A 26,381-nucleotide genomic window follows, 5' to 3' on the forward strand; every position below is an offset into this window, starting at 1 on the left:
GCAGAGTCTGCATGTCCTCCCTGCAGTCAAGTGAGTTTTAAAGACATGCAGGTAGGAGCGCGTGTGTATGTGTGTGTCTTCGGTATAGGGTGGACACCAGGCTGGCAACTCAACACCGTAAAAATACCACTGCCAATCAATCTGTGGACCAGTGATCTGCTGTGGTGACCCCTAACTAGGAAAAGCCAAAAGAAAAGATCTAAAAATTGGACACATGTGCTGGTAATAGAGCCTCTCCTGTCTACTATCAGGCGTATAGGTGTATTATGTATGTTCTTATGTAATTTAGGTACTCCAAACATTGTGGGTACCACTGGGGAAGCCATAATTAAGTAGTTATACTCATCAATTGTGATGCATCCATCTATGAACATATTTTTAAAGTGTACCCTAATGTTTTGGTATTACATGTCCATTTGGTTCCTGCTCACTAATTCATAAACATTCATATTAAGTGTCTCAAAAATTCTAGTGTTATAATTCACTTTTTTCATAATTACCAACCCCCCTCCTTATCTGGTTTCATTATTCTCATTATGTTTTTTTATGTATTATATTTGTTTCAACTTGTCCTTAGAAATATAAGGTTGCTTATAGTATGTCTTATTACCTAAGGCTTCAAATGTCCAATTCACAAATCTTCTCAAATAAGGCCCAAATCAGATGAAGGGGTGGGTTAAATGTACTAGATATACAAAAAGGATTCATGACATAGGCTAATTCATTGAACATTAAACTAAGGTTCAGTTTCCTTAAATACAGTCTAAAGTCCATTAAGATCTCTGGTACTTTTTCCTTTCTAGTCGGCACAAAGGTAGTCCCCAGAGAAAACAAGTCAGTGCAACTAACATCAATATCAAATACTGAAAAAAATATATAAATTTCAAAGTCACTTTCAGTGTTTGTTAAAATGCTACATTTGTAACTGCCATTATCATCAGCTGGGGTTGTGCTCTCCTTTTCATAAATGGAGCAGATTATCTACTTTGTCTGTGCTGCTGACAACACAACTGGCCAGTCTGTGGGGACTGGTTCTGAAAGTATGATTCCTGGTTCCTCCGGGGCGGGGGGGGGGTGATGTTTTCATGGAGCACCATAATCGCCAGGATAGCAACCCTCATGGGATCACGGCCAAAAGGAGCATGCTCTCAAGCCTGATCCAGTTGCATGACTGGGTTTCAAGAGAACTTAATAGAAGAGTATTGATAGACATAGCTTACCTGGTCTTCACCAAGGCCTTTTACTCAATCCATCATAGCTGACTGATAAGAAATTAGAGGGTGCAGCTAGGTCTAAGACTAAGGAACTGGACCACTACCTTGCTGTAGGGTAGAACAAAGAGGTCTGTGGTGCAACTGATAAGAAAAAGAAGCTGACTAATGCAGTACTGTGAGGCCAATACTGGGAACAGTACTCTTCAGTGTTTGTTTTAGATATATCTGAAATAATAGAAAACAGTATAAGCCTCTTCCTTGATGACACAAGAGTAAACGATAGAGGGCATATCTTTATAAGGATGTGAAAAGGTTGACCAAGTGGACAGAAAGGGTCATGACAGCCACTGCATGAAGTACTAGTTGGGGAATGAAAAATTATGGCAAGAGAACAATAAAAAGGCATGAGAATATCGACTGCACTTTAGTTGGACTACCAGCATCAAAGTAAAAGGACAGCAACAGTAGCAAACCAGCATGCTTGTGTGTATCTTCATGGAGGCAGACTGCAGAAACAAATAAATAAAGCTTTCACTTATGACATATGAAGAAAGGGACCAAAAGAACACTATCAGAAAAGGTTATATGATGGAGGAAAAAGGATATGACCAGAGACTAATGAATTTGGATATTTCTAAATAAAAAAAAAAGAAGACAAGGTTATGGAAATATTAGTGTACATGGGTGTTATTAGTGCATAAGATCATCTCAGAGGGATGTTAAAGGGACCATCCAGAAGGGGAGACAGACTCCAGAAGAAAAGAGGTAAAGCTTCTACTCAAACAGACCTTGGTCAGGTGACTCCTTGAGTACTGATTGCAATTCTGCTAGTATATGATGATGGATGCAAAAAACTGCTTTAAAATGTCAAGAAGAACAGCATCAGAAAGGGGTTTGGGATGGAGGAAAAAAGAATATGATAAGAGACTAACAGATCTGGATATTTCTCACTGGAGACCAGGAGATGGAGGGGTGATACTAGAGTACGTGATTATCATAACATTAAAGGGGCCATTCAGAACAGGAAGATCAGAGGGGGAGGAAAGTGCTTAAGCAACACATTGTAGAAAATAGCTGCTTTGTAAATCTCTGAATGTACTGTTTCACAGAGAAGGCTGTGGATCCATGAAATGGATGAGCAGAATGGATGGTAGAGAGAAAATTCACGTAGTCATTCAGGACATTTATAAGCGCACATGGGATATGAGACTAATGGAGGAAAGATGAGACAGAACATAGGGCTATATAGGAGGTAGACAGAATATTAAATGCATTTAAAGAGCAGACAAGAGTTTCTTATTTTCTCTTCCTGCCGTCAAGTACATGTAAAGTAACACAATGGCAAACATTAAAAAAATAAGTTTTACTAATCTTGTTTTACTGTAATAAGTATTACTTTTCAAACCAAAAGTGTTGGAGAGATATCTGTCCTGTCAGGTTACAGAAGTCAATCAGAAATGATTGGTGGATGATATTTAATTTGCCCATTTCTTTAAATTATTCAGTTTTATGTATTTTAGATGATATGGTTTCTGGAACTCATGTAACTAGTCAGGAAGAAGGATATGCATATTTACACACTTTTTTAATAACATGTTAATTTTAATTTATTTAGAATGTTTTTTACATTTCACACGTTGATGAGGCACAGATTGATGTTGTTGAAGGACCACTGAAATCGAACCTTCAGGAAGCAAAAAGAAAAAACAGACTGGTAAGTCAGCTGAATTTATAATTTTAAAACTAATAATGGTGTTATTATTGTGATATATTATTTTAACAAATATAGTGATATATTATTTCAACAAATATAGAGATATATTATTTTAACAAATATAGTGATATATTATTTTAACAAATGTAGTGATATATTATTTTAACAAATGTAGTGATATATTATTTCAAAAAATTTAGTGATATATTATTTTAACAAATGTAGTGATATATTATTTTAATAAATGTAGTGATATATTATTTTAACAAATGTAGTCATCATCATCATCATCAGCCCCCTTTTTGCCATTGTCTACATGGTGTAGGGGGATCATATCAACTATCTCCATCTCTCTAGATTTAATGCCAGTCTCCAACCTTTTTCATTACAAGTCTTCTCTCACTCAATCCAGCCACCTCTTTACTGGTTGCCTTTGTTTCCTCTTGCATTCTTCCCATCTGCCCCAAGTCTTCTTCACCAGATTCTTTGGCTTTTCAGCACATGTTCCCAAACCACCATAATCTGTTCTCTTTGATCTTCTCTGCAATTGGAGCTACATGGGGTTCTGCTCTGATGGCCTCATTTCTTTGACTGTCCCACATTATGCATACTACCATCTGTCTCAGGCACTTCATCTCCATCACCTCTAACTTCCTCATCTGCTCTACCTTCACTGCCCAGGTTTCTATGTCTTACAGTTCTACTGGTCACACCTTACTTTTCATCTTCTTTGGCATTCTTCTGTCAAACTCTACCCCGGATATTTCTCTTCTCCTTAACTGCCCCTCCCAGATGCTTGAACCTGTTGACTTGCTCCACTATTTTCCCTTCTGTCTCAGTTCTCGTCTTCTTCTGATTTCCCTATTTGCTGCCCTTACAACACTCCTATCTGTACTCAGTTTCACACCGTGTGCCTTCAGTTTTGTATTCCATTCCTCTCTTCTTTGCTCTAGTTCTTGTTCAGAGTCTGCCTGTAATGCCACATCACCTGCATACAGCAGCTTTGTTGATCTGTCACCTCTGACATGTAGTCCAGCACTAGTATGAACAGCAGTGAGATTAGAACTGAACCCTGAAGCCCACCCACTCTCCCTGGGAACCCCTCTGTGAGTCTGAACTCTGTTTGTACTTATTCATTGGATCCTTGATATATAATCTGAACGAATTCTACAAATGTTTGTGGAACTTCAAACCAGTGTAGAACTGTCCAAATCAACTTTTTTGAGACCTTGCCATATGCTTTTTCTTCATCACTAGCTTCTTGTCAGCTATCTTTCTCACTGCAAACACTGGGTCAGTTGCATTGCGTCCTGGTCTGTCTCTGAACCACTTGTCTCCTATTTTACTTTCTACTACTCTATGTATTAATTTATCAGACAACCCATCCTGATTTTTCATGAGGTATGACAGGAGTTTGATACCTCTATACTGCTCTCAGTTCTGGATGTCCCCTTTGTTCTTGTACACTGACACTATTCTGCTTATTCTTCAGTCATTTTGGATACCCCCTTTGTCTCCATACTGTTATGAGTGAACTCAGGAGCCATTTCTCTCCTACGTCACCTGACATCTTGACCATATCTACTATGCACTCATTTGAGCCTGCTGATTTCCCTGACTTTATTTTTCTTAGTGATGTAATTACTTCTTCTAGTGTGGGTTCCACTTCTTCTTTCATCTTAGGCTATGTCTGGGGCAGTATAGCTTCTGTGGGTTTTTTTTTCATTGAGAAGCTGCTGCTGGACGTACTACTTCAATCTGCCTTTGATATCCTGTGGTCTGGACAGCAGGTTGTTGCTGGCATCTCTTATGATGTGTGTCTGTTAACTATCATCTTTTTCTTTCTGTCTTTGCCTTGGAACCTGATAGTGTTTCTTTGTGCCATGTACAGAGTCAATTCCCAAAAGCTGGTAGAATGCCTCTGATGCCTTGTATTTGCTATTGCAACTGTTATCTTAGATTCTTTTTTAGCCAACCAGTATTCATTCTTTGCCTGGTCTGTCTTTTCTATTTCCCACTTTTCCTTCACCCCCTCTTTCTTTTGGTGACTTCCTGGACTTTTGCATTCCACCACTATCTTTCCTTGTGTACCTTAGTTCCATACTTGGCTCAGATGCATGTGTGTTTTTATTTCAAATTTTTTATTTCATTTAAATTGAAATAACAGTATAAATAAAAGCACTCTGAAAACTGAATATAACAATACAAATTTCAATAAAAAGAAAACAAATAATGCATATCTGTTTTATAGACCTCACACATGCTGTTTAGAGATGCTAAAATTCTTCTTCATCTCTACCTATTTCCTCTTTTTCCTAAGGTGCTAGAACCCTGAGAGTTTCTTTGAACTCTTGTGCTTTCCTCTCTCAGTTAACCTCCAGGTGTTCAAGTCTAGTCTGTGTTGACTTTATAGCCTTCTCCAACCATTAATGTAGCTCATTGTGGCAACCAGTGATTTATGCTGGGAAGTGGGGCTGTTTCACTGGGGATAACTTTGCAGTCTCTGATTCTATCACAATGCCCTTTCCTTGCACAGAGGAAGCCTACCTGAGTTCATGTTGACCACTCTTGTATGCAATCTTGTGACTGTCTCTCTTGCTGAACCATGTGTTGGTCACCACAGAAGTCTGAAATGGCATCTCCTTCTTTACTCCTGTTGCTCCACTCAGGTAGACCCAGACAGTCCTCATATCCTCTTGTATCTATATCATTACGTGTATTCAGGTCTCATATTATCAACACAAACTCATGTTGTCCTACTTTATCTTGCAAATCCTGTAGCTGCTGCCTGAATGCACTCTTTGCCTCACTAGCTCAACCCGGCTGTGGGACATATGCTGAGATTATGAATAGTGCCCTGTCCTTACACTGGACTCTGATTGTCATGGGTCTGTCATTAGTTCTGAGGACATCCCTCACTGTCTTCCGAAACACCTCCCCATCACAATTCAGACACCATTTATAGTCTGTCCTCCTCCTCCTGAGTAGTAGACTCCGTATCCCAAGCCAAGTGGCTTAAATGCACTGCCCTTCCATCTTGCCTCCTGGATACAGAGGATATCTAGCCTCTTCCATCCACTTCCAAGCTGCTTCCTGTCAGTGAACCAATATTTAGTGTACCAATCCTTAGTTCATGTTTGGAAGATTGATTGGCTTCACATCCAGCTCAACACAGGTATCCCAAGCTGGACACCAGCCAGCCAGCCAGTAGCTTACTGACCTAAGGCTGCTGGACTTTATGGGAGGCACACACTGGCCAATACTCCAATAGACTCCTCCCACCATTAACATGGGTCTCTGAAGTAGGTTATAGCAGGCTGGGTCCTCAACCCACTTATCACCCCCAAATACCTATGCCCATTTTGGCAACAATAATCATTGTGATAAAAATCACCTGGAGCCAATTTTTATACCACTGAGTGGCTAGCCCAGATGTTCATCGTGCATACAGCTGCAGTCATAACAGATGGGTTCTTCTGCCGTTAGGCGGGTCCTCGGTTGGCCGAATTCCAAAGTCTAGGTCCGGTGTCGGTTGTCGTCACTTCTTCCCTGATGTAAGTGCGACAGGGGTATAAAAGAACCAGCCGACGCCATTTTCTTCAGTCTTTCTTGCCGCGCAGTGCCCGAAGCAGAAGCAGTTCGCAAGTGCCGGTCGGCCAGCTCCTGAAATTACGAAAATTTTGCAACCAAAGTCTTCTTGAAAGCTAAGTACCCCGTTGGGGAAACTTTTCTTGCCTCAGACCGATGTCAGACAAAATTAATAATTGTATTTCATGTGGGAAGCAAATACCGCATAAGGATTTCCATTCCCTCTGTATTCCTTGTTTAGGCCCAGACCACGACGTCTCGGTCTGTCGCTTTTGTGCTACATTCAATAAACGCACCATAAAGCGTCGGGTGGAGTTCGCCCAGCATTATTTTGGCCAAAAATTTAACTATATCATATCGTCGGATACTCCGACTCCAGTTTTGTCTAAAAAACACAAAGACAAGGACCAACACACGAGGTCCGCGGCCTCTACCGACACCACGCCAAAGCCAACTACACGTGGTCCGGTTCTCAGCGAGGTGCCTACACAGCCCCTGACTACCGATGACACTACATTGGTGGTGTCTCCTGTGCCTGAGGTCGCAGGCTCCTCGGCCCACACCCCGACTACAGATACCGAAGCCACTCTTGGTGGTGAATCTCAAAATGTGGACAGGTCTACCTCCTCTCAAGGTGTCTTCAGACCTTCCTCTTCTTTTTCCATCAAGGCTTACACTAAGTCTAAAGCAGCCATGCATTCTAAGAGACAAGCTACACAAGGCCCATCTCCAGGCCCCATGCCTAAAAAACAGATGCTTAAAATGGCTGAGGATTTGATTACTCTTATCAGGGGTTCACAACCCCCCCCCCCCCCGGACAAAAGGCCCAGAGTGGAGGAAGAATCCCCCTCCTCTGATCAGGGCTCCATTATTTCAGAGCACTCTGATGAACAGGAACATTCTTACTCCCCTTTTGAAGATTCTGATGCTGAGGAGTCCATCCCCTCTGTCTCCCCCCCAGAGGATTACTCATTTGGGGAAACTTTGCATACCTTAAGGGAACACTTCCAATGGGAAGGCCAAGATTATTCAGATTCCAAGAAAAGGCTTAGGGAATTTCTCTTGCTACCTCAGCACAGGCCTCTAGCTATACCTTCTTTCTTGGACATACTAGATGATGTGTACTCGGAGGCCTGCCTTAACCCGGATTCTCTACCTCCAGCCCCAGTCAAGCCTGGACAGGTACTACAGGGTTCCTGACTCACACCAATTTCTATACAAAAGCTATGCTGCTGACCCAGAAACTATCTCACAAGGCCCCAAGGGAATTAAGGCCTCCACTGCTAAAAATCCATTACCTTCCGAGAGAGATTCCAGATCCTTAGAAAGGTGGGGAAAAAAGGTATATACCTCGGCCACCTTAACCATGAGGGCATTAAACTGTCAGTTCCATATGCTAAAGTACCAACAGTTTTTGTTATCACAATTGAGAAGTAAAATGTCACAACCTGAACAACCAGACTTGAAGGAGTTGCAGGATTTGATGCATAGTGCAGAGCAAGTGGGTAAACATACCTTACAATGTGGTTTTGATGCTCTAGAGGCCTCATGTAGAGCTGCTGTTACAGGATCAGTCATACATAGGCATGCCTGGCTCAAGGAACAAACCTTACCAGATCATGTCAAAGCTAAATTACTAGATGCCCCTCTACAAAAGGATGTATTATTTGGTGCTAATGCTGAGGAGGTATTAAGGAAAATGGAGGAAAAGGCTAAATCAATGCAAACAGTGAAAGATTTTCTACAGGTACAACCCCCACGTTTCAGTAGAAATTGGCCTTCCAAAAATTGGTCCTTTCCAGCCACAGACAGACCCCAAAGAGGTAGATACAGGCGCCCGAGGGGCAGAGGGCAATCCCAAGGATTGTTTAGAGGCAGACAATGGCAAGCTCCTACACAAAGAGGTGGTGAGGATAACTCGCAACCATTCAGAAAGCAAGCCCAATGACTTTCCCCTTTGCATGCCAAGCAAGGCTGAAATGGCAGCACCATTAGGCGGAAAACTGGCATTATTTTCAAAAAATTGGCATATTGTCACAAAAGACAAATGGATCCTGGACATTATAAACAGAGGCTACAGATTCCATTTTCACACCCTTCCAAAAATGAGAGGCATGCCAAACCTGCCACACAATCAAAGGGCAGAGGCACAAAGACTAATTTCAGATCTCATAGACATGAAAGCTATTCAAGAGGTACTTACGCACGAACAAGGTCAAGATTTTTATTCCAGACTATTCCTGGTACCAAGGAAGGGAAAAGATTGGAGACCTATTTTGGACTTATCCATCCTAAGCACATTTCTACTCGTACCAAAATTCAAGATGCTTACTCTACAGCAGCTTCTTCCCATGTTGGGCAAGGAGTCTTGGCTGGTAACATTGGACCTCAAGGAGGCATACCTGCATGTCCCAATCAGACAAAATTGCAGAAGATACCTCAGATTTATTGCAGGTTCAACCCATTATCAATTCTCTGTGTTGCCCTTTGGCTTATCTACTGCGCCCAGAGTATTCATGAAATGCCTGGCATCAGTAATTGCCTACTGTAGACTTCAAGGGATACAAATATGCCCCTATTTGGACGACTGTCTGATCCAAGTGGACAGCAAGCACATTCTTCTGAAACATCTGGCTTATGTAGTAATGTTGTTGAATTCTCTGGGATACACAGTCAACAAAAAGAAATCAAGGCTAATACCCTCTCGGAAAATAATTTTCCTGGGTGCCAACTTGGACACAAACACCCAGATGGCCTACCTCACGCCAGAGAAGCAGGGGCAACTAACTCAATACTTCAGAACACTAGCAAATTGCACCAGGTGACTGCAAGGAAAATCCTCCAGGCTCTGGGATTCATGGCATCTTGCATCTTACTAATCCCATGTGCAAAGCTGCATATGAGGAAACTTCAGTGGTACCTGAAAAACCTATGGTCTCAACACAGCCACAGCCTGGAAACAATAATACCATTAATTCCATGTCCTTAAAAGGAATTCCTGTGGTGGGCTCAAGCATGCCAAGCAAACACAGGTCTCCCATTCAGCAAGCCTCAAGCAAAGCAAGTCATCACAGCAGACGCCTCGGACTACGCCTGGGGGGCGCACATGACAGATCGGTGCTTTCAGGGCAAATGGTCCCAAAAAGAAAAGCACTTACACATCAATCAAAAGGAAATGCTAGCAGTAATAAATGCTATTATAGCTTTCAAAGACCTCCTGCAACCTGGTCAACTATTGATAAGGACGGACAACATCACAGTAATGTGGTACATAAACAAACAGGGAGGAACCCATTCATACCCCCTATGCAGACTGGCCATGTCACTTTGGAACATGGTCCTGGACTTACAAATCGAATTACAAGCACAGTACTTGCCAGGCAAGGAAAACACGCTGGCAGACAACTTAAGCAGAAATATGACAGATCCACACGAATGGAAGTTGCATCCTCAAGTTTTTACAGAGATAATTCAAGCATGGGGAAGGCCAGACATAGATCTCTTTGCCTCCCACGAAAATCACCAATTGACAAAATTCTGCTCAAGGATTTTTCATCCAAAGGCCTGGAGAGTGGACGCTCTCTCTTTCAGTTGGACATCAATGACAGTTTATGCCTTCCCACCTCTTCCTCTACTGCCCAAAGTTCTATTAAAAACCAGAGCAGAAAGACCAAAGATGATTCTCATTGCTCCAGACTGGCCAAGACAACACTGGTACCCACTCCTGAGGAGCCTGATGCATTCCCCACCATGGACCCTGCCTCTAATGCCTCTTCTTCTGACTCAGCACAGCTTCAAAACTCTTCACAGTCAGCTAAAAACACTCAATCTAGCCACATGGAAGATTCCTTAGCATCACAACAGACCCTACTCTCCAAGGAGGTGCAGGATGTCATTTTGGAGGCCAGAAGGCCATCTACCAGAAAAGCTTACTCCGCAAAATGGAAACGGTTTTGTGTCTGGAATGAGAAAAAGGGCCAGGATCCTGGAAAACTAAATTTACCTCAAATATTACAGTATCTAGCTGAGCTGCTAAGCAGTGGACTTTCTTTCTCCTCCATCAAAATCCATGCCTCAGCCATTTCTGCAGAATACAACACTGATCCACCCTTATTCTCTCACCCCCTCTTAAGACAGTTCCTCAGAGGGGCTAAGAATCTAAAACCCCCAAGGAAACAACTAATACCTGCTCGGGATCTCAATTTCATTCTAGAAAAACTGACATTGCCTCCTTTTGAGCCAGCTGCCTCATCAGATTTGCAATATTTGTCCTGGAAAACAGCTTTCCTTCTGGCTATTACCTCAGCTCGTAGGGTATCGGAATTACAAGCTCTCATGGCTGTGCAGCCTTTCATCATCTTCCATCAGGACAGAGTTTCCTTACGAACCAACCTGTCCTTTATGCCAAAAGTGGTATCCAGGGTAGCTTTGAATCAGGGTATACACTTACCTACCTTTTATCCTAATCCTCAAAACAAAGGGGAGAGATTACTACATTCCTTGGACATCCACAGACAACTGTGTTATTATTTGGACAGAACAAAGCCTTTCAGGAAATCAGATCAGCTCTTTGTGTCCTATGCTATAGGAGCTCAAGGAAAGCCAATTTCCAAACAGACTATCTCAAAATGGATAGCCCACTGCATACGCTTTTGCTATTCTTTTCATGGCAAAACTGTACCTACAGGCATCAGATCTCACTCCACAAGGGCCACGGCTACCTCTGCAGCTTTTCTCAGAGGAGTCCCTACCAAAGATATTTTGGAAGCAGCCACTTGGAGTTCTGTGCATACCTTCTCCAAACACTACCACCTTCCATTATACTCCAAATCTAGAGTGGGCTTTGCCACTGCAGTATTGCAGGGCATTCTGGCCCCTCCTAGTTCCACCTAGTGCCTACCACCCCTTTCTTAGCTTTGGGATTCTACCCATCTGTTATGACTGCAGCTGTATGCACGATGAACATAGTACAGTTTTGTACCTACCATAAATGTAGATGTTCAAGTGCTAATACAGCTGCAGTCCAGGTTTCCCTCCCTCCTTCCCCTCTTGGGACAGGTCCATTGGCTAACACCTTCTCATACAACCTGATTGGGGTATTCATTTATGGTGTATTTGCTTGCAACTACTGTATTTTGATTATATTGCATTGTTTCATTACACAAATTTATGTATTGCCTTCCTTCTGGGGGCACCTGACATCTGGGGCAAGAAAAACTGAAGAAAATGGCGTCGGCTGATTCTTTTATATCCCTGTTGCACTGACATCAGGGAAGAAGCGACGACAACCGACACCAGACCTAGACTTTGGAATTTGGCCGACCGAGGACCCGCCTGACGGCAGGAGAACCCATCTGTTATGACTGCAGCTGTATTAGCACTCATACATCTACATTTATGGTAGGTACAAAACTGTACTATATGGAGTGCAGTCTGTGATACTGCACACCACAGTTTGATGCCCAAACTGGCTGGTCTGCATAAGTCTTCCCCCAAATAGGCACCATCTAGAGTCTGTGCTACTGCCCACAGCTCCACTCTTGGATAAGTTTGAGACTGAAACACTCAACATGTTTTTGGGAGGTGAGAGGAACCATAAAGAGACACAGAAAGAGCATGTGAATTCCATGCAGGAATTGGCCAGAGGTCAGGATTGAACTACATACCTTGTGTATAGCAGGTGAAGACTTTATTTTAACTATGTAAATTTTTCACAAATGTAGTAACTTGAATTATAATAATAGCGTATAGACTATACCTTGTCCATTTGGGAAATAAGCCTTTCATATTTCAGAAAATCATCAGTGTGACATTTAAATTAATTAATTAACTTGATAAATTAACTGGTCTGAAGACAATTTTCAGCCACAACCCCAGGCAGGTAATAGGAATAACAGTTAACTCACATATGATACAGATGCAAATTTAAGTTTACATTGTTTAGAATAACAAATAATTTAGTCTACATTTAGAATAATGTTTTACAAAATCCTGAAATAGGAACAGCAATTTGTCCACATTTCCATGTCATTACAGTTACAGTTTTTTCCCAGTAGTAGCAGGAGGAAAAATCTTAGCATATCTATATTTACATGGATTAGATAAATACTATTGTGCAGTAATGGCTGCCATTGCACAAATAAAATACTCCCTGATAATTGAGTTACAAAGTGTTTATGTTCAAACACGAGTGGACTCGTCTAAGGTGATTTGAATACCAACAGAATAACACTTCAGTAATTTGATTATTACAACACTGGGTCAGTACCCAAAATAAATTATGTAAATTAATGTGTTCATGATCCATACATATTTAGTCTGTGAAAACAAAGATGAGACATAATTTGATTTTCTGTTCCAGTCTTCTTCATGCTCAGCCATTTTTGTAGTAGTAAAATCTGTCGTTTAGTCTGAGGAAATAAAGTCAAAATATTTATGGAGTCTCATTTTTTCAGTGCTGTTGTTTTAGTTACTATAATGTTGTGATTTAAAAATCATATTAATTGTAGGATTTAATCTAGTTACTCCATTTCAAAATATGATTTACTTAAAAAAAAAAACAACATAAAATATGGCACCTTGTCTTCTAGAATAAAGAAAGTAAGAGTGATACACACACAAAACTGAATATGCTTGGCATTGCAAAGTAGTGATACCAAAACTATATTTGCTATTAGACTGCAGGGATACCACAAAAAAATTAGAATCAGTATGGGCGAGGACCAAGAGTAGAGGAGCAAAGGGAAGCTGTTAGTACTTTGTCAAACTGAATGTATGAAACAGAACCTAAACAGTTTAATTAAAATCATTAAAATGAATTTCTGTATCACTTATCTAGGTGTTAAATGCATACATGCACACAATATTGCTTAGTATACAAGGCACAAGTGTACATGTAGTCAAACTGCTCATACTGCACACAAAAATCCCTTGCATGTCACACCTGATAACACTAATCAAATAGTATTGATGCTAGCACCTACTGGGAGCAAGGTCAGAGAGGTGTGTTCTTTAACTCTGAAACTACATGCTATATCAATGCATGCTGTCTGCCTCCTTAAAGGCTGTATGCACATAGTACAAATGAAACACATGCTCCCTGAAGCACATGTTGTGCACCTATCCCATAATGTGCAGGTGCACCACTGTCTACATACAGCTGTGAATGTATTTATAGCAGTAAACCAACCAAATATGAACTATGTTAACCACACTGGAAATATGCCCCTGTATTTAAACAGCAGTTACTTTACTAATCTTTGGATAGTTTCCTGCAGCTGAGCTCTCTTTCTTTGTCTCTCTTGCTTTCTCTCTGTATTGCTCATCATTATTGCCATCACCCCCCATTTTCCCATTTTCTACATGGTATTGGAGTGTCACATTAGTTGTCACCATCTCTCTTGATTCAGTGCTATTCACTCTCCTACCTTCTTCAACAATCATGCCTGACTGCTGCAGGTCTTTTGTCACACAATCCATCCATTCCTTTGCTGGACAACCTTGTTCTCCCTTGCCTTCTTCATGCCTGCCCCAAATCTTCTTCACTAAATTGTCTTTTGATTTCTTGCATGTACTGAACCATTATAATCTGTTCTCTTTGACCTTCTCTGAAACTTGGACCTACTTGGACTTCTGCTGTGATGTCCTAATTTCTTCGTCTGTCCCATAGTGTGTATCCTACTACCCATCTCAGAGACTTTATCTCTATTACTTCTAACTATCTTAACTGCTTTGCCTTCACTGACCAAATTTTTGAATCATACAGTAGTACTGGTTGCATCACTGTTTTGTACATCTTTCTTTTCAGCTTATTTGGCATTCTTCTGCCACACACTACTCCTAACACTCTGTGCCAGTTGGCCACAGACCATCTGATTCTAGCTTTGACCTCTTCATTCGGAATTCCCTTCTCCTCAACCACCCCCCCAAGATACTTGAAGCTGTTAACCTTATCCACAATTTTCTCTTCTATCTCAATTTTCATCTTCTTCTGATTTCCCATTTACCGCCATTACAACTGTCTTCAGTTATCTGTACCTAGTTTTACCCCATGTGCCTTCAGTTTTGTACTCCATTCCCTTATCATTTGCTGAGGTTCTTGTTTACAGTTCCCCTGTAATGCCACATCATCTGCATACAGCAGTTTTGTTAATCTGTCCCCACTAACCTGTTTGTTAATATAGTCCATCGCCAGTATGAACAGCAGTGGGCTCACACTTGAACCCTGATGCACATTCATTCCCACTGGGAACTCCTCTGTAAATCTAATCACTGTTTGTACTGGTGTTAGTGAATCCTTATACATAGTCTGCACTAATAATACCAGTCTTTTTTGGACTTTGAACCAATACACAACTGCCACAATCAACTTTCTTGGGACCTTGTTGTATATTTTCTCTGAGGCTAGGAATGCCCATTTGGATTCTTTCCTCATTTATAGTTTCTTTTCAAATATCTTTCTCACTGCAAACTTTAGGTTGGTTATGCTGCATCCTGATTTGAATCCAAAATGCTCATCTTGCATCTTATCTTCTACTAATCTGCATATTATATTATCAATTACCCTCTCCAGAACTTTCATGCAGTGTGACAGGACTTTGATACCTCTGTACTGCATACAGTTGTGAATGTCCTCTTTGTTCTTCTATACGGGTAGTAGAATGCTTATTATCCAGTCATCTGGAATATGCCTTTTGCTCTGTAATACTATGATTACCTTCTGGAGCAATTTCTTCCATAACTCACCCAACATCTTAATCATATCTGCCATGACCTCATCTGAGATTGCTTCTTTCCCTGATCTCATTTTTCTTAATATTGTTTTTACTTTTATTAGGGTGGGATCCTCTTCTTCTTTTATCATAAGCTGTGTCTGGGTCAGTGAAGCTTCTGTACTGCCTTGATATTCTAAGCAATCTACAGAGTCCTAGGCTACTGTGCATTTATTGTAATAAGCAGAAGGTAAAATGATACAGACCAGTAATTGTTTTCCTAAGCCTCATTGTGTTGTCTTTGTTGAAGATGGTGTTTTGTAAATTGAACACCAGCAAACAGAAAATTAAAAATGTAAGTCTAAAATCTGCCTCCATTCTTATCATTATTTACATGTGTTTTCAAACTACTGATGAACATTAACTAATAAAACAAGTTAAAATGTCACCAAGAATAATTTAGTAATAATCTGACTGGGTATGAGTAATGTTGGAGCTGTCTACAGTTGGCTTGGCTTGGTTTGATCACAAGAAAGAAGCCAGAGTGATCAAATCATGCCAGCCATGGGTGAAGCCAGCATTACCCTCGCTGAAATGTGTATTAGTGCTACTGTACAATGGTATGATTTAGGAAAAATTACTACCTTCAAAATAAAAATTATTGTACAAATAGTCTGTGTTCTTCTGTGGCTTCTCTGTTGAGGGGATGTCTAATGCTTGTAATGCACAGGAGTTCAGCATGTATGTGCTGCAGTGGGTTGCTATGAAGTATTGCCGTGGGTTTCACAAAATCTATTTCAGTAGCTCGAATGTCCATATAACCAAAATGCCAGGGCTAAAGAAACTGCAATCCGATGTCAAAGTCAAAGACAAGGACTCAGAGGTATTGATGAAAAGAGGGGAGTTGTGTGAATGGCTACTGCCTAGCTCCTACTAGTGTTGGACTCACCACAGCTTCACTTTGCTGGGTTACAATGCTGCTTTGCTTCTTCTCTCACCAGAAGCAAAACATTCGCACCAATCACAAGATGAGAAGCAGGACACAGCCTGTTTGGTGATCCACAGTCTTGTCCCAGGTTATGCAAGGGTCTGTAGACCTGTTGTAACCATTTCCTGGCAGATGCCCTGAATAGGAACCAGACCAATCAAGAATGTCAAGCACAGACACTCACTGCCCACCAGAAACAGTTAGTATAAGTGTTACTTATACTTCCTTCAGAAAGTGATGAATATATTTTAATATTGTTATAATTGTTTTGCCATGCAGATCACACTATATCAGTCCTATCGCATATCACAGTATTTCTCAGCCTACAAAATCTTTTCATTTGAGATAATCTTTACATATTATAAGCTGCTTTTCTGCCACCTAATTCCTCTCACCTGTGTCAGGTATCTGTGCATCATAGGCCACATTATCTTAGTTGTATTTTCCCGTCTAACAAGGACTACATGCATATACATTAACATTCTTTGCATGCTTGCTTTTTTCGGTATTCTAATTGGTACTGTCCTTCCTAACAAGGCATAATTTGAATATGTGTTGTTAACCAGTTGTGTGACCCTTTCTGCTTCTTATTCAACACTGTCAAGTATTACTCATTTATATATTACTTTTCTTGATCAGTATAGTCCTTTTCAGCTCAGACTAATTTTGGAAGAGATATAATGTAGTATTGTACTGTCCAAGGAAAATTCACTCAGAAGAGCAGGGAAATTCCACTGCACTTTTTGACTAAGACCTCATTAGTCCTCACATCTGCAAATAATTTAATACTAGCATGTTAAACAAGTTCTGCATTAATGACAGTATATGGGAAAAGACAAACTAATGAACTGCAAAAAAATATTGATAAAATTAAATAAACTGCTAATATGTGAAAAGTGATTAACTGTCCATGTCTTGGCTGAAAAGGGTTATTAATTAAAAACAAACATTGACTTAATAAACAGGATAGTCATGGGCGTGACAGGTTGTATATAAAGTGCATATGCTAAAGTATATAAAGTGCATATGCTAAACTGGTTGGAAAAGAAAAGGACATAGCAGATATAATTTTTGTTTTCTGCTGGGGTCTTGGCTGAGCCCTTTAAAAAACAGGCTTAGAATTACTAAACTCAGCTGTTTATCTAGCATCTATTTATGTGTACCATATTTTAAACAAAGTTTTTAGAGATAAAGAAAGCCTATAGAATGTGATATTAAATAAGTATGGTCAGTACTGGGATAGTCTTTTTTAATACTCGAGAAAGTCTTAACAAAAGCAAAATGAATAACTTCTCTGAAGAAAGCAAATAAAGGAACATAAGAAAAAAGATTATAACATGGAAAGTGAATACCAACAGTATAGAGAAGTGAAAACTAGTATCAGAATGTAATAGACATGTTATTGGGTAGAGAGACTGAAGGAATTTGAGAAAAGGGAGAGAAAAAGTATTCATAAGAGGTAAAATGCATATAAAGAAAGTTATGAGAGAAGACTTTTATGGTGGTTTATATAAGATAAACTACCACCGAAGGATTAAATGAAACATAAAAGAAATGAAAGATCTAATGTGGAAGAATGGAAAAAGCATTTATTTATGGAATGTAACAAAAAGAGAAGATTTGGGTAAACAATAGTGAAAGATTTACAGAAGAAATTTTTGAAAATATCAACATGAATATAGTGTTGTATGGGGATTGTGGTAAAAAATTGATGAAACAGAAAAGTAGGCAAGATACTGATGACATGTATATAGTTAGTTTAGAAGGGGATATGCAGTGTTGTACTACATAATAAGCAGTGGAATTTGAATGAAGTAATTAAAAACAGATTTTAGTTATGGCCAAAAGGGTGGGTGCTGAAAACATTTTTGTATGTATATGCCAATATATAAATATTGCAAATGTGTTTTCAATTAAAAAAAAAACATAAAGGGCCCCTACTCTTTTTTGATATGCATCATGGAATATTTTATATCTACATGAGCTACTTACCAGCTCAGTCAGATGGAATATTTGCTTTAATGTCTTGTCTGAAGGACGTCACCCCAAGACTACAGTACCCTCCCCTTATGCTGCAGTACTGTGTAAATACTGAAAAATAAATCCAGAATCAAGATCCTTGATACAGATGGAAAAATCCCTTACTGTGCCCCAGACAACTCATGTTCAAATAGTGCAACATGTGCTAGAGGGGGTGGGCTGGGGAGGATGTGAGTGAGTGACTGACATCGGCTCATCCATCCCAGTGGGAAGAAGGTAGGATAAGCTTTCTGCAATAACAGCATAAAGATCATGGTGAGCTCCGTGTTACAAGTGGCATACTCCTTGGCTGGGAGGCTGCACATTCACAAATGTGCATATGCACTTCCTGAAGACAGCGATTGTGGTTGGTAAGGCTGCCACTGAGGTGATGATGGTTAGGCCACGTTCTCCAGCTACAGTTCAGTGCTGAACCAGCATCCTCAATCCCTTCTCATCAGCCATGGACATGGGTTGCATTGAACCGGGGGAGGCTTAGGGGGGTCCAGCAGACCTGGTGAAAAAGGAGAGGAACTGGTGTCAGTTGATGGTCAGCTGCAAGGAGAAACAAAAAATAAATATAATCCTGACACCTCAGGTAAGAACAGAGTACATGATCTCTTCTATTTTCCAGTATAAAAAGTAAATATGTTATTTACTGAGACACTAATGCTATTCATTTTAAAGTGGTGATTAGGGTTATAGACAACTGCCTAAAGTACAAGCCCTTGATTTATAGCTGTCAGTGTGAGCTTAGTATAGTTGTGTTGTATAGTCTTGACTCTAAGACCATTGGCAGCATAAAATATTAATTTTCTCTGCAATTCACTAAGATGCAATTTTGTTTGGAATTGGCTTCATAAAGTATGGAAAGTGACAGTCCTCCCCTCCACCAGAAACATTTTTTTTAAGTTTGCCCAAAACCTATAAAGAACTGAGCACAATAATTCTTAGATAGCTGAGTTTGGACAACCATGAATCAGTCTTGAATACTACAGAATTGTCCCTAACGACGATAATTGGTCTGACCTTTCACCTTTGTGTTATGCCATACTGCCTGTACTCTCTATTAGCAATACAGAATAGTTGTGTAAAATCTTACCATGACCATAGATATCCTTCTCTTCCATATTGCAGTATTCATAACATGAGGGAGATCCCCACCTAGGTGACACGAACGTCTGGCCAGTATACCAAAGACTTAGGCTACTGCAAGGTACGTGTGACTTTGCACATTGAATAGTCAATATCAGCCATAAAAGTGATGCCTGCACATACTATTCTCAGAACTCATTGCCCCAGTCAGAACACCAGTCCAAGGATAAGAGGCAGAGGCAATAAGGAAATATACAAAGAAGAGCATGAACCATGGGGGAAAAGGGTGGGATAGAATACTGCAACATAGAAAAGGACATCTATGGTTATGGTAAGCTTTTACACAACTATTCTATGTCCTTCTATTCCCATGTTGCAGTATTCATAACATGAAGGAGAATACCAAAGCTCATGAGTAAGAAAAGGGGGTAGGAGCACAAGAAGTCTCCATAAAAGCCATGCAGAATTGCCCTAGCAAATCCTGCTCTGGATGTGGTGATAGAATTCAGCTTGTAGTGTTTTGTAAATGTAGGGATAAGGGACCAAGTAGCTGCTTCCAGGATAGAAGCAGTGTCCAGACCTTTAAAGAAGGCTCTAGATGAAGCCACCATCTAGTGGAGTGGGCCTTAACAGAGGAAGAAAGAGTTTTCCCCTGAGAGACATAGCAAAAGGAAACTGCTCTAGAGATCCAAGATGAAATAGTCTGTTTAGAGACAGGTTTTCGCAGTGCCCTGGGGTGAAAGTAAACAAAAAATTGCTCAGAGTTTCTCATAGATTAACCAAGTAGAATCTGAGTTGTCTGTGTACATCCAAGGTGTACAACACCCTTTCACTGGAGTTTTGAGGAGAAGGGAAAAACATGGATAAATGAATAGCCTGATTGATGGGCAAGTCATTAAACACTTCAGGCATGAAAGAAGGGTTGGTACATAGGGACACCCTATCCTTGTGGAAAATCAGAAAGGGCTGTGAAGCCATTAAAGCTTGGAGTTCTGAAACTCAACTAGAAGAAGTAATAGCTACCAGTAAAATAGTTTTGCAAGTGCAGACTTTTAGGGAAGCTGAGGCAGCAGGCTCAAAGGGAGTCTGGGTAAGTTTTTCCAAAGCAAAATTTAGATCCTATGGAGGAGGAAAAGGTTTCCTTTGAGGTCTGATGTGAAGGATGCCTTTTAAGAAAAGCTTAAGCTCTAGTCCAGATGCTAAATATGGAGATAGATAAAGGCAGACATGGAGAAATGGCTGTAAATGGGCTTTAACTGAAGAATAAGTCATTCCAACCTTAAGCAGCTCACACAAGTAAGAAAGGACTAGGAAAATATCTACTGAAAATGGATCTAATCTCTTATTAAGACCCCAGATGGAGATCCTCTTCCATTTGGACAAGTAGAATCTCCTAGTATTAGGTTTCCTGGCGTCCTGCAGGACTAGAAGCACCTCCTCAGAGGAAAGGTACCTGAAAGGAGTTAAAAGCCTATCACCCACAAAGTCAGGTTCAGTGTTGCTAGATGTGGGTAAATAAGAGATTCCTTGTCTTGTGTGAGTAGATCCACCCTGTGAAATAATTTGTGATGATTACCCTTGGCTAATTGCAGAAGAAGAGGGAACCAATGCTGTGTTGGCCAAAAGAAGGTCACCAACAAGATTTTGGCATGTCCTTCTGTATCTTCAGCAGGCTTTTTTTGAATAAGGTGGAAGGGGGTAATGCATAGAGAAATATCCCCTTCCATGAGAATGATAGGGCATCCACCTTCCAAACCAGAGGGTGTGGGACTGTGGCACAGAACTTTGGAAGCTGACTGTTCATAGGGGAGAAAAAGAGATTTATTTGAGGTGTACCCCACCAGTGAAGAATGTCCAGAAACACATCCCTGTGGATCATCCATTCTTGGGCTTGTGTCATGGATCTGATCAGTGTGTCTGCCTGAGCATTTAGAGTTGAGGGAATATAAACAGCTGTCAGAGTTACCTTTGCTCGAAGAGCAGTCTCCCATGCTTTGATTACTAATCTGCAGAGTAGGTAAGACTTTCTTCCCCCCTGCTTCTTTACATACCAGAGAAATGTGGTGGTGTCTGTGAACAGCTTCAAAGGGCCTGTTAATAGAGATGACCTGAAGGCTTGAAGGTTGATGTGTTGCTTCCATAAGGAGGGAGACTACAGGCCTTGGATCTTTAGGTTTCCCAGGGTTGCTCCCCACCCCATATCTGAAGCATCTGTGATAATTTCTTCAATTGGAGGAAATAGCTGAAGGGGAGGTCCTGAATTCTGATAAATTTGTAGAATCCACCAAAAAATGTATTTCTTTAGGCAGGGAAGAAGAAGAATGATAAATTCTAGTGGATGAGCATGCTGGGACCAGAGTGTTTTCAGATACCACTGGAACTTTTGCATGTGGAGTTTAGCTAGGGCCAGCATTGGCGTAACTGAAGCCATGAACCCTATCATCCTAGGAATTCCCTGGCAGTTAGAGAGGACTGAGGAAGCAACTGTTGGAAGTAAATCTGCAGAGATTGCACCTTCTGCAAAGGCAGAAATGCCATCATAATGTCTGTCCTTATCCTGCAACCTAAGAAAAACTGGTCCTGAGAAGGAGAAAGGGAAGGCTTGCTATAATTGATTGTTCATTTCAGACTGAGGAGCCAAGAGATGGTGGTCTGAAGATTATGTTGCAAAGTGTCCTGATGTTCTGCTTGAATGATTAAGGTCGTCCAGTTAAGAGTAGATGAGAATTCCCTGAAGTCTGCAAATGGCAATGACTGGAGCCAAACACTTTCAGAATGCCCTTGTAGCCATAGAGAGTCCAGAGGGCAAAACACAGAACTGAAAATGAGAGGAAGCAACAGAGAAATGTAAGAATTTCCTGAATAGAGGGTGGATAGGGATGTGAAGGCATGCATCCTTTATGTCTAAGAAAGCCAGGTAAGCCTGAGGTAGCAAGAGTGGAAACAGAGTTTGCAGGGTGATCATCCTGGCCTGAAGGAACAGACTGAGTTGGGACAAGTCTAAGATGGGTCTCCAAAGACCATCTTTCCTGGGAACTAAGAACATCCTGGAGTAGAACATTTTTCCTCTTTCCAAGGAGGGAATCTCCTGTATGGTTCCTTGTGTTTTCAGGTCTTGAATGACCTGAGGGAAAAGGTGGATCTGGTCCTTTGGGGGTTGTGGAATCCCCATGAAGGGAGGAGTGGATTTCCAAGTCATGTAATAACCTGCTTGGATAATAGACAGGACCCATTTGTCTGTGGTAACGCTTGTCCATTTTTGAAAGGAAATGAGAAAGGCACTGGGAAAGAGGAACTTCTGAGAAGGGTGCCAGGTAGTCACAGATTACCTGACTTGTCTGGAAAGGAGGCCTTCTGAGCAGTGTTGTTTGGAAGGTGCACAGGTCTTCCTCCTTATAAAAGTAGGCCTAGAAAGGTACTTTCTATGGTGTTTAGGAACTGGGGAAACAAAAATATGTATAAGTTCCGTAAGTTTTTTTCCTTTCTCTTGAAGGGATTTGAACAGAGCTGCAGCATTAGAACCAAAAAGAACCTGAGAACCTGTTGGATAAGAACTTTTAAGTACTGATTTGCACTCTGCCTAGATTTATTCTTAGGTGCATTATTCTGCATTTTTGCATCAATTTCTAATTATCAGATTTTGAACTAGTCTTCCAGTCTTGCAAGTCTCTTCCCTTCCTTTCTACACTTTTTTAATATCAGATGTCTTTCATAACTTTGTGTAATCCACAAAAAGGCATTTCCACAATACATTTTACAGTGTCATTTAGAGAGACCAAAAAAAAGGAATAGCCCAATACTGATCTTCTGGCGCCCACTTCTCACTGACCTTTCAACTCTGTGAACTCCCTTTATTATGACTTTTTCTATATTTTAATATTAACATAGTATTTTACCTGCACTATCATTCTCAGGGCCACTCCAGGTCTCCCTAATGTATTCACTTTCCTAGTGTGTCATAGAGCACCAAATCTTCTGCTCAAGTTTAAGTAAGACATGTCCACAGTACATGTCTGATCAAATACCCTGGCCTACCCTATTTACACACATATAAATATTAACTGTTATAGTTGTTATAGTTTTCTGACCAAACACTTATACATACATAAATGCCATAATTACTCGCTGTTGATGTACTATACACCAAGTTGTTCCTGTACAGCTGTTTTGTTTTTATCATGAATAATGTGACTGTATACAATCTCTCTGCAGACTGTACTGCCATTAGATTCATTCAGAACAATGAATCCACTAATAACATTACTCCAAACATTATTAAACTAACACTGACATCACTAAACATATGAAACACAAAAAACAAGTATATATAGAATGAATGCACACACATGTGTATGTATATATATATATATATATATATATATATATATATATATATATATATATATATATATCTACTTCAAATGAGCGAAGGGTCACAGAATCGAATTACACACCATCGAGACGACTTTGCTGAAATTTCAAAATATTGAAACCTGACATCAAACTTCAGATAAGCGAAAAGAAATTACTGACATGTAGTCTGCTGCAGCACTATTAACTTACATGTAAATATGCCCTTTTCTTCATGGTAGTGAGCTCTCGAAGTTGGTATATTTAATTTCCAGGCGGTATGGGAGGTGGAGCCTATCACATGGGCTGTGCATGGGCTTGCCCCCCCTGTAAAAACAGTGTAATACAGGTAATGTATTGTATTTCTTAATTAATGGAGTCATGCTCCTTTAAGGTCATTTAACATTATGGGAAGAGTTAGTACTGGATGTTGTGCTTACTGTATAGGGTGAGTTATGTAGAAATGTAGTTCACTGGAATGTTTCAGTTTAGTTTTTGTAATATTTTTCATTGGTGGATTGGTTAGGGATCTCCAGATAGTTGTTTTCTCTTATCTGAAGTTTGATGTTGTCAGATTTCACTATGTTGGTATTTTGGCAAAGTTGTCTCAATGATGTGTAATTAGTTAGAGCGTCTTCTGTGTGGCAACATGCGTGAACGGGCGTTCCTTCGTTGAAGGTTGTGCGTTAGGCCCAGCAAGCCAGCACGTAAAACTCTACTGCCAATCATTAGCGGACCAGAGTTCCGCTGTGGCGACCCCTAACCGGGAAAACCCGAAAGACACAAAATATACATACATATATATGGGTCTACTTCTAATAACCGAAATTCCACTTACTCGAAACCTATCTTATCGAGATGACAACACCAAATGTTGACTAAACCAAACATTCACATTACCGGATTTTTTAACAGGGAATGGCCAACATGGGGAAAGTTGCCATTTTCCTCACTGTAGTGCAATCTGAGAGTTGGTTTATTTAGTTGTGGGGTATGTGAGTGGGTTTGATGTACTGCAATGTGTTTGTACGTTGAATGTTGGCCAAGTGCCTCCATTCCCTGTTAAAAAAATCCGGTGATGTGAACAATCAGTTTATTCAACATTTAGTGTTGTTATCTCAATAAAGTAAGTTTCACTTATATTTTTATATTCCAGTTCCATATCCTCTGTGGCCAGTTCAGGATTTTATATATTGTTGGTTACCTTTTTTATTAATTTCAGCACTGGGAGCAAACCACATAACACTAAATGTTCAGCATATTAAATAAAAAAAAACTGCAATAAAAGCTTTTCATGTGTGTTTCATTCTTCAGCTTCTGAATCAACACTAATGCACAATGTTCACATATCAAACAAATGACATACTACTGCTGCTATTTGCAGTTTGTAATATGAACCACACTACCCTTTGTCTTCTATGTTTTCTTATTTTTAATGTTGTCTTGTTTCCTTTCCTTTCCATAAAGTGTTATATCTCCTACAAGTTTACCTGCCATCTATTCAATACACTGTTTATTTAATATTACTTTTGGGGAAGAGTCCTCCCTTTGCACAGAGGTTTCCCATGCCTTTGGGCAGAGGAAGCAGCTAGCCGTATGTAATGAAAGATGAAACTATATCCCCAGATATGAAGTACTAGACATTTCCTACCCTTGATCATATCTCTCAACCTCTTAGCACAAGAAATATGTACAATGCCAAAAATAACGATGGGACAAAGGCCCATAAATAGGGACAAATATTAAAGATTGCTCTTATAAACCACTTAGAAAGTTGCTAGAATAAAAGCATGTGCATTGTGTTTCACTGTTGCAGTCCTAACAAATGGGTTATCCGGTTCCTGGTAGCCCTCGATCGGCCAGAATACCAAAGGTAAGTAAAAATGATATCGGCTGCCATCGATTGTAAAGGACATCAGGGCGTCCAATACAAAAGGAGGCAGACAACGTCACTTACTCAGTCTTCCTTGCTGCGGAGCCCGAAGCAGAAGCTTTTCATGCACGAGTGCCAGTCGGCAGTTTACCTTTGTTGGTTTCCAACTACAAAAGTTGAAGTCTACTACAGCTAAGTACCCTATTGGGGATCCTCTTTTCTTACCTTAACGAATGTCAGAAAAAGTTAATAATTGCCTTACCTGTGAGAAGCAGATTCCCCATAGAGATTTTCATTCCTATTGTATTATTTGTTTAGGCCTTGACCACAACATTCCCAATTGTGATCTCTGTGCCTCCTTTAATCCACATACTATCTGTCGTCGGGCTAAGATTTTGGCTAGGCATTTTGGAGTTTGGCCTAAGTTCTTTGATATGGTGTCCGCCGGTCTTCAGGCTTCATATATTCCGAAGAAACGTAAGGATAAGGACCGCAACAGGCCTCAGAAAGCTAAGTCCTCGGATGATGCTAAGTTGATCATCAGCCAGGCGGTAATCAGTGAGATGCCTTTGCAGTCCCTGCAGTCAGCAGATGTACAACCGCAGGCCTTGATTGAGTCCGAGTCCCTTAGGCCTTCAACCTCCATTTTGCTTTCCGACCTGTCGCCGGTTGCCTCTTCTGCTGGAGCCGGAACTGCTAAGCTGACTCTGGTGTCCGAGGTCTCCATTGTCCATTCTGACAGCAAACTTCTTCCTTCGACGTCTGCTGTAACTTCGGCAGTTGCCAGGCCTCCCGTGTCCTTAAGAGTTGCAGGTAAATCTTCCATTTG

At 40.5% G+C, this 26,381-nt stretch overlaps 1 protein-coding gene across 1 annotated transcript in view; it reads left to right on the top strand.

Moving 5' to 3' along the window:
- Positions 1–26,381, top strand: part of P2RX7 (purinergic receptor P2X 7) — a 414,468-nt gene that overhangs the window by 381,173 nt on the left and 6,914 nt on the right. The window contains exon 12 of the mRNA XM_044068649.1: positions 2,830–2,928. Coding sequence (XP_043924584.1) covers positions 2,830–2,928 — 99 coding nt within the window. The remainder of the gene's footprint in view (positions 1–2,829; positions 2,929–26,381) is intronic.

Source organism: Protopterus annectens, chromosome 4.part0 (assembly GCF_019279795.1).
Source record: "Protopterus annectens isolate FY-2018-M chromosome 4.part0, PAN1.0, whole genome shotgun sequence".
Lineage (NCBI taxonomy): Eukaryota > Metazoa > Chordata > Ceratodontiformes > Protopteridae > Protopterus > Protopterus annectens.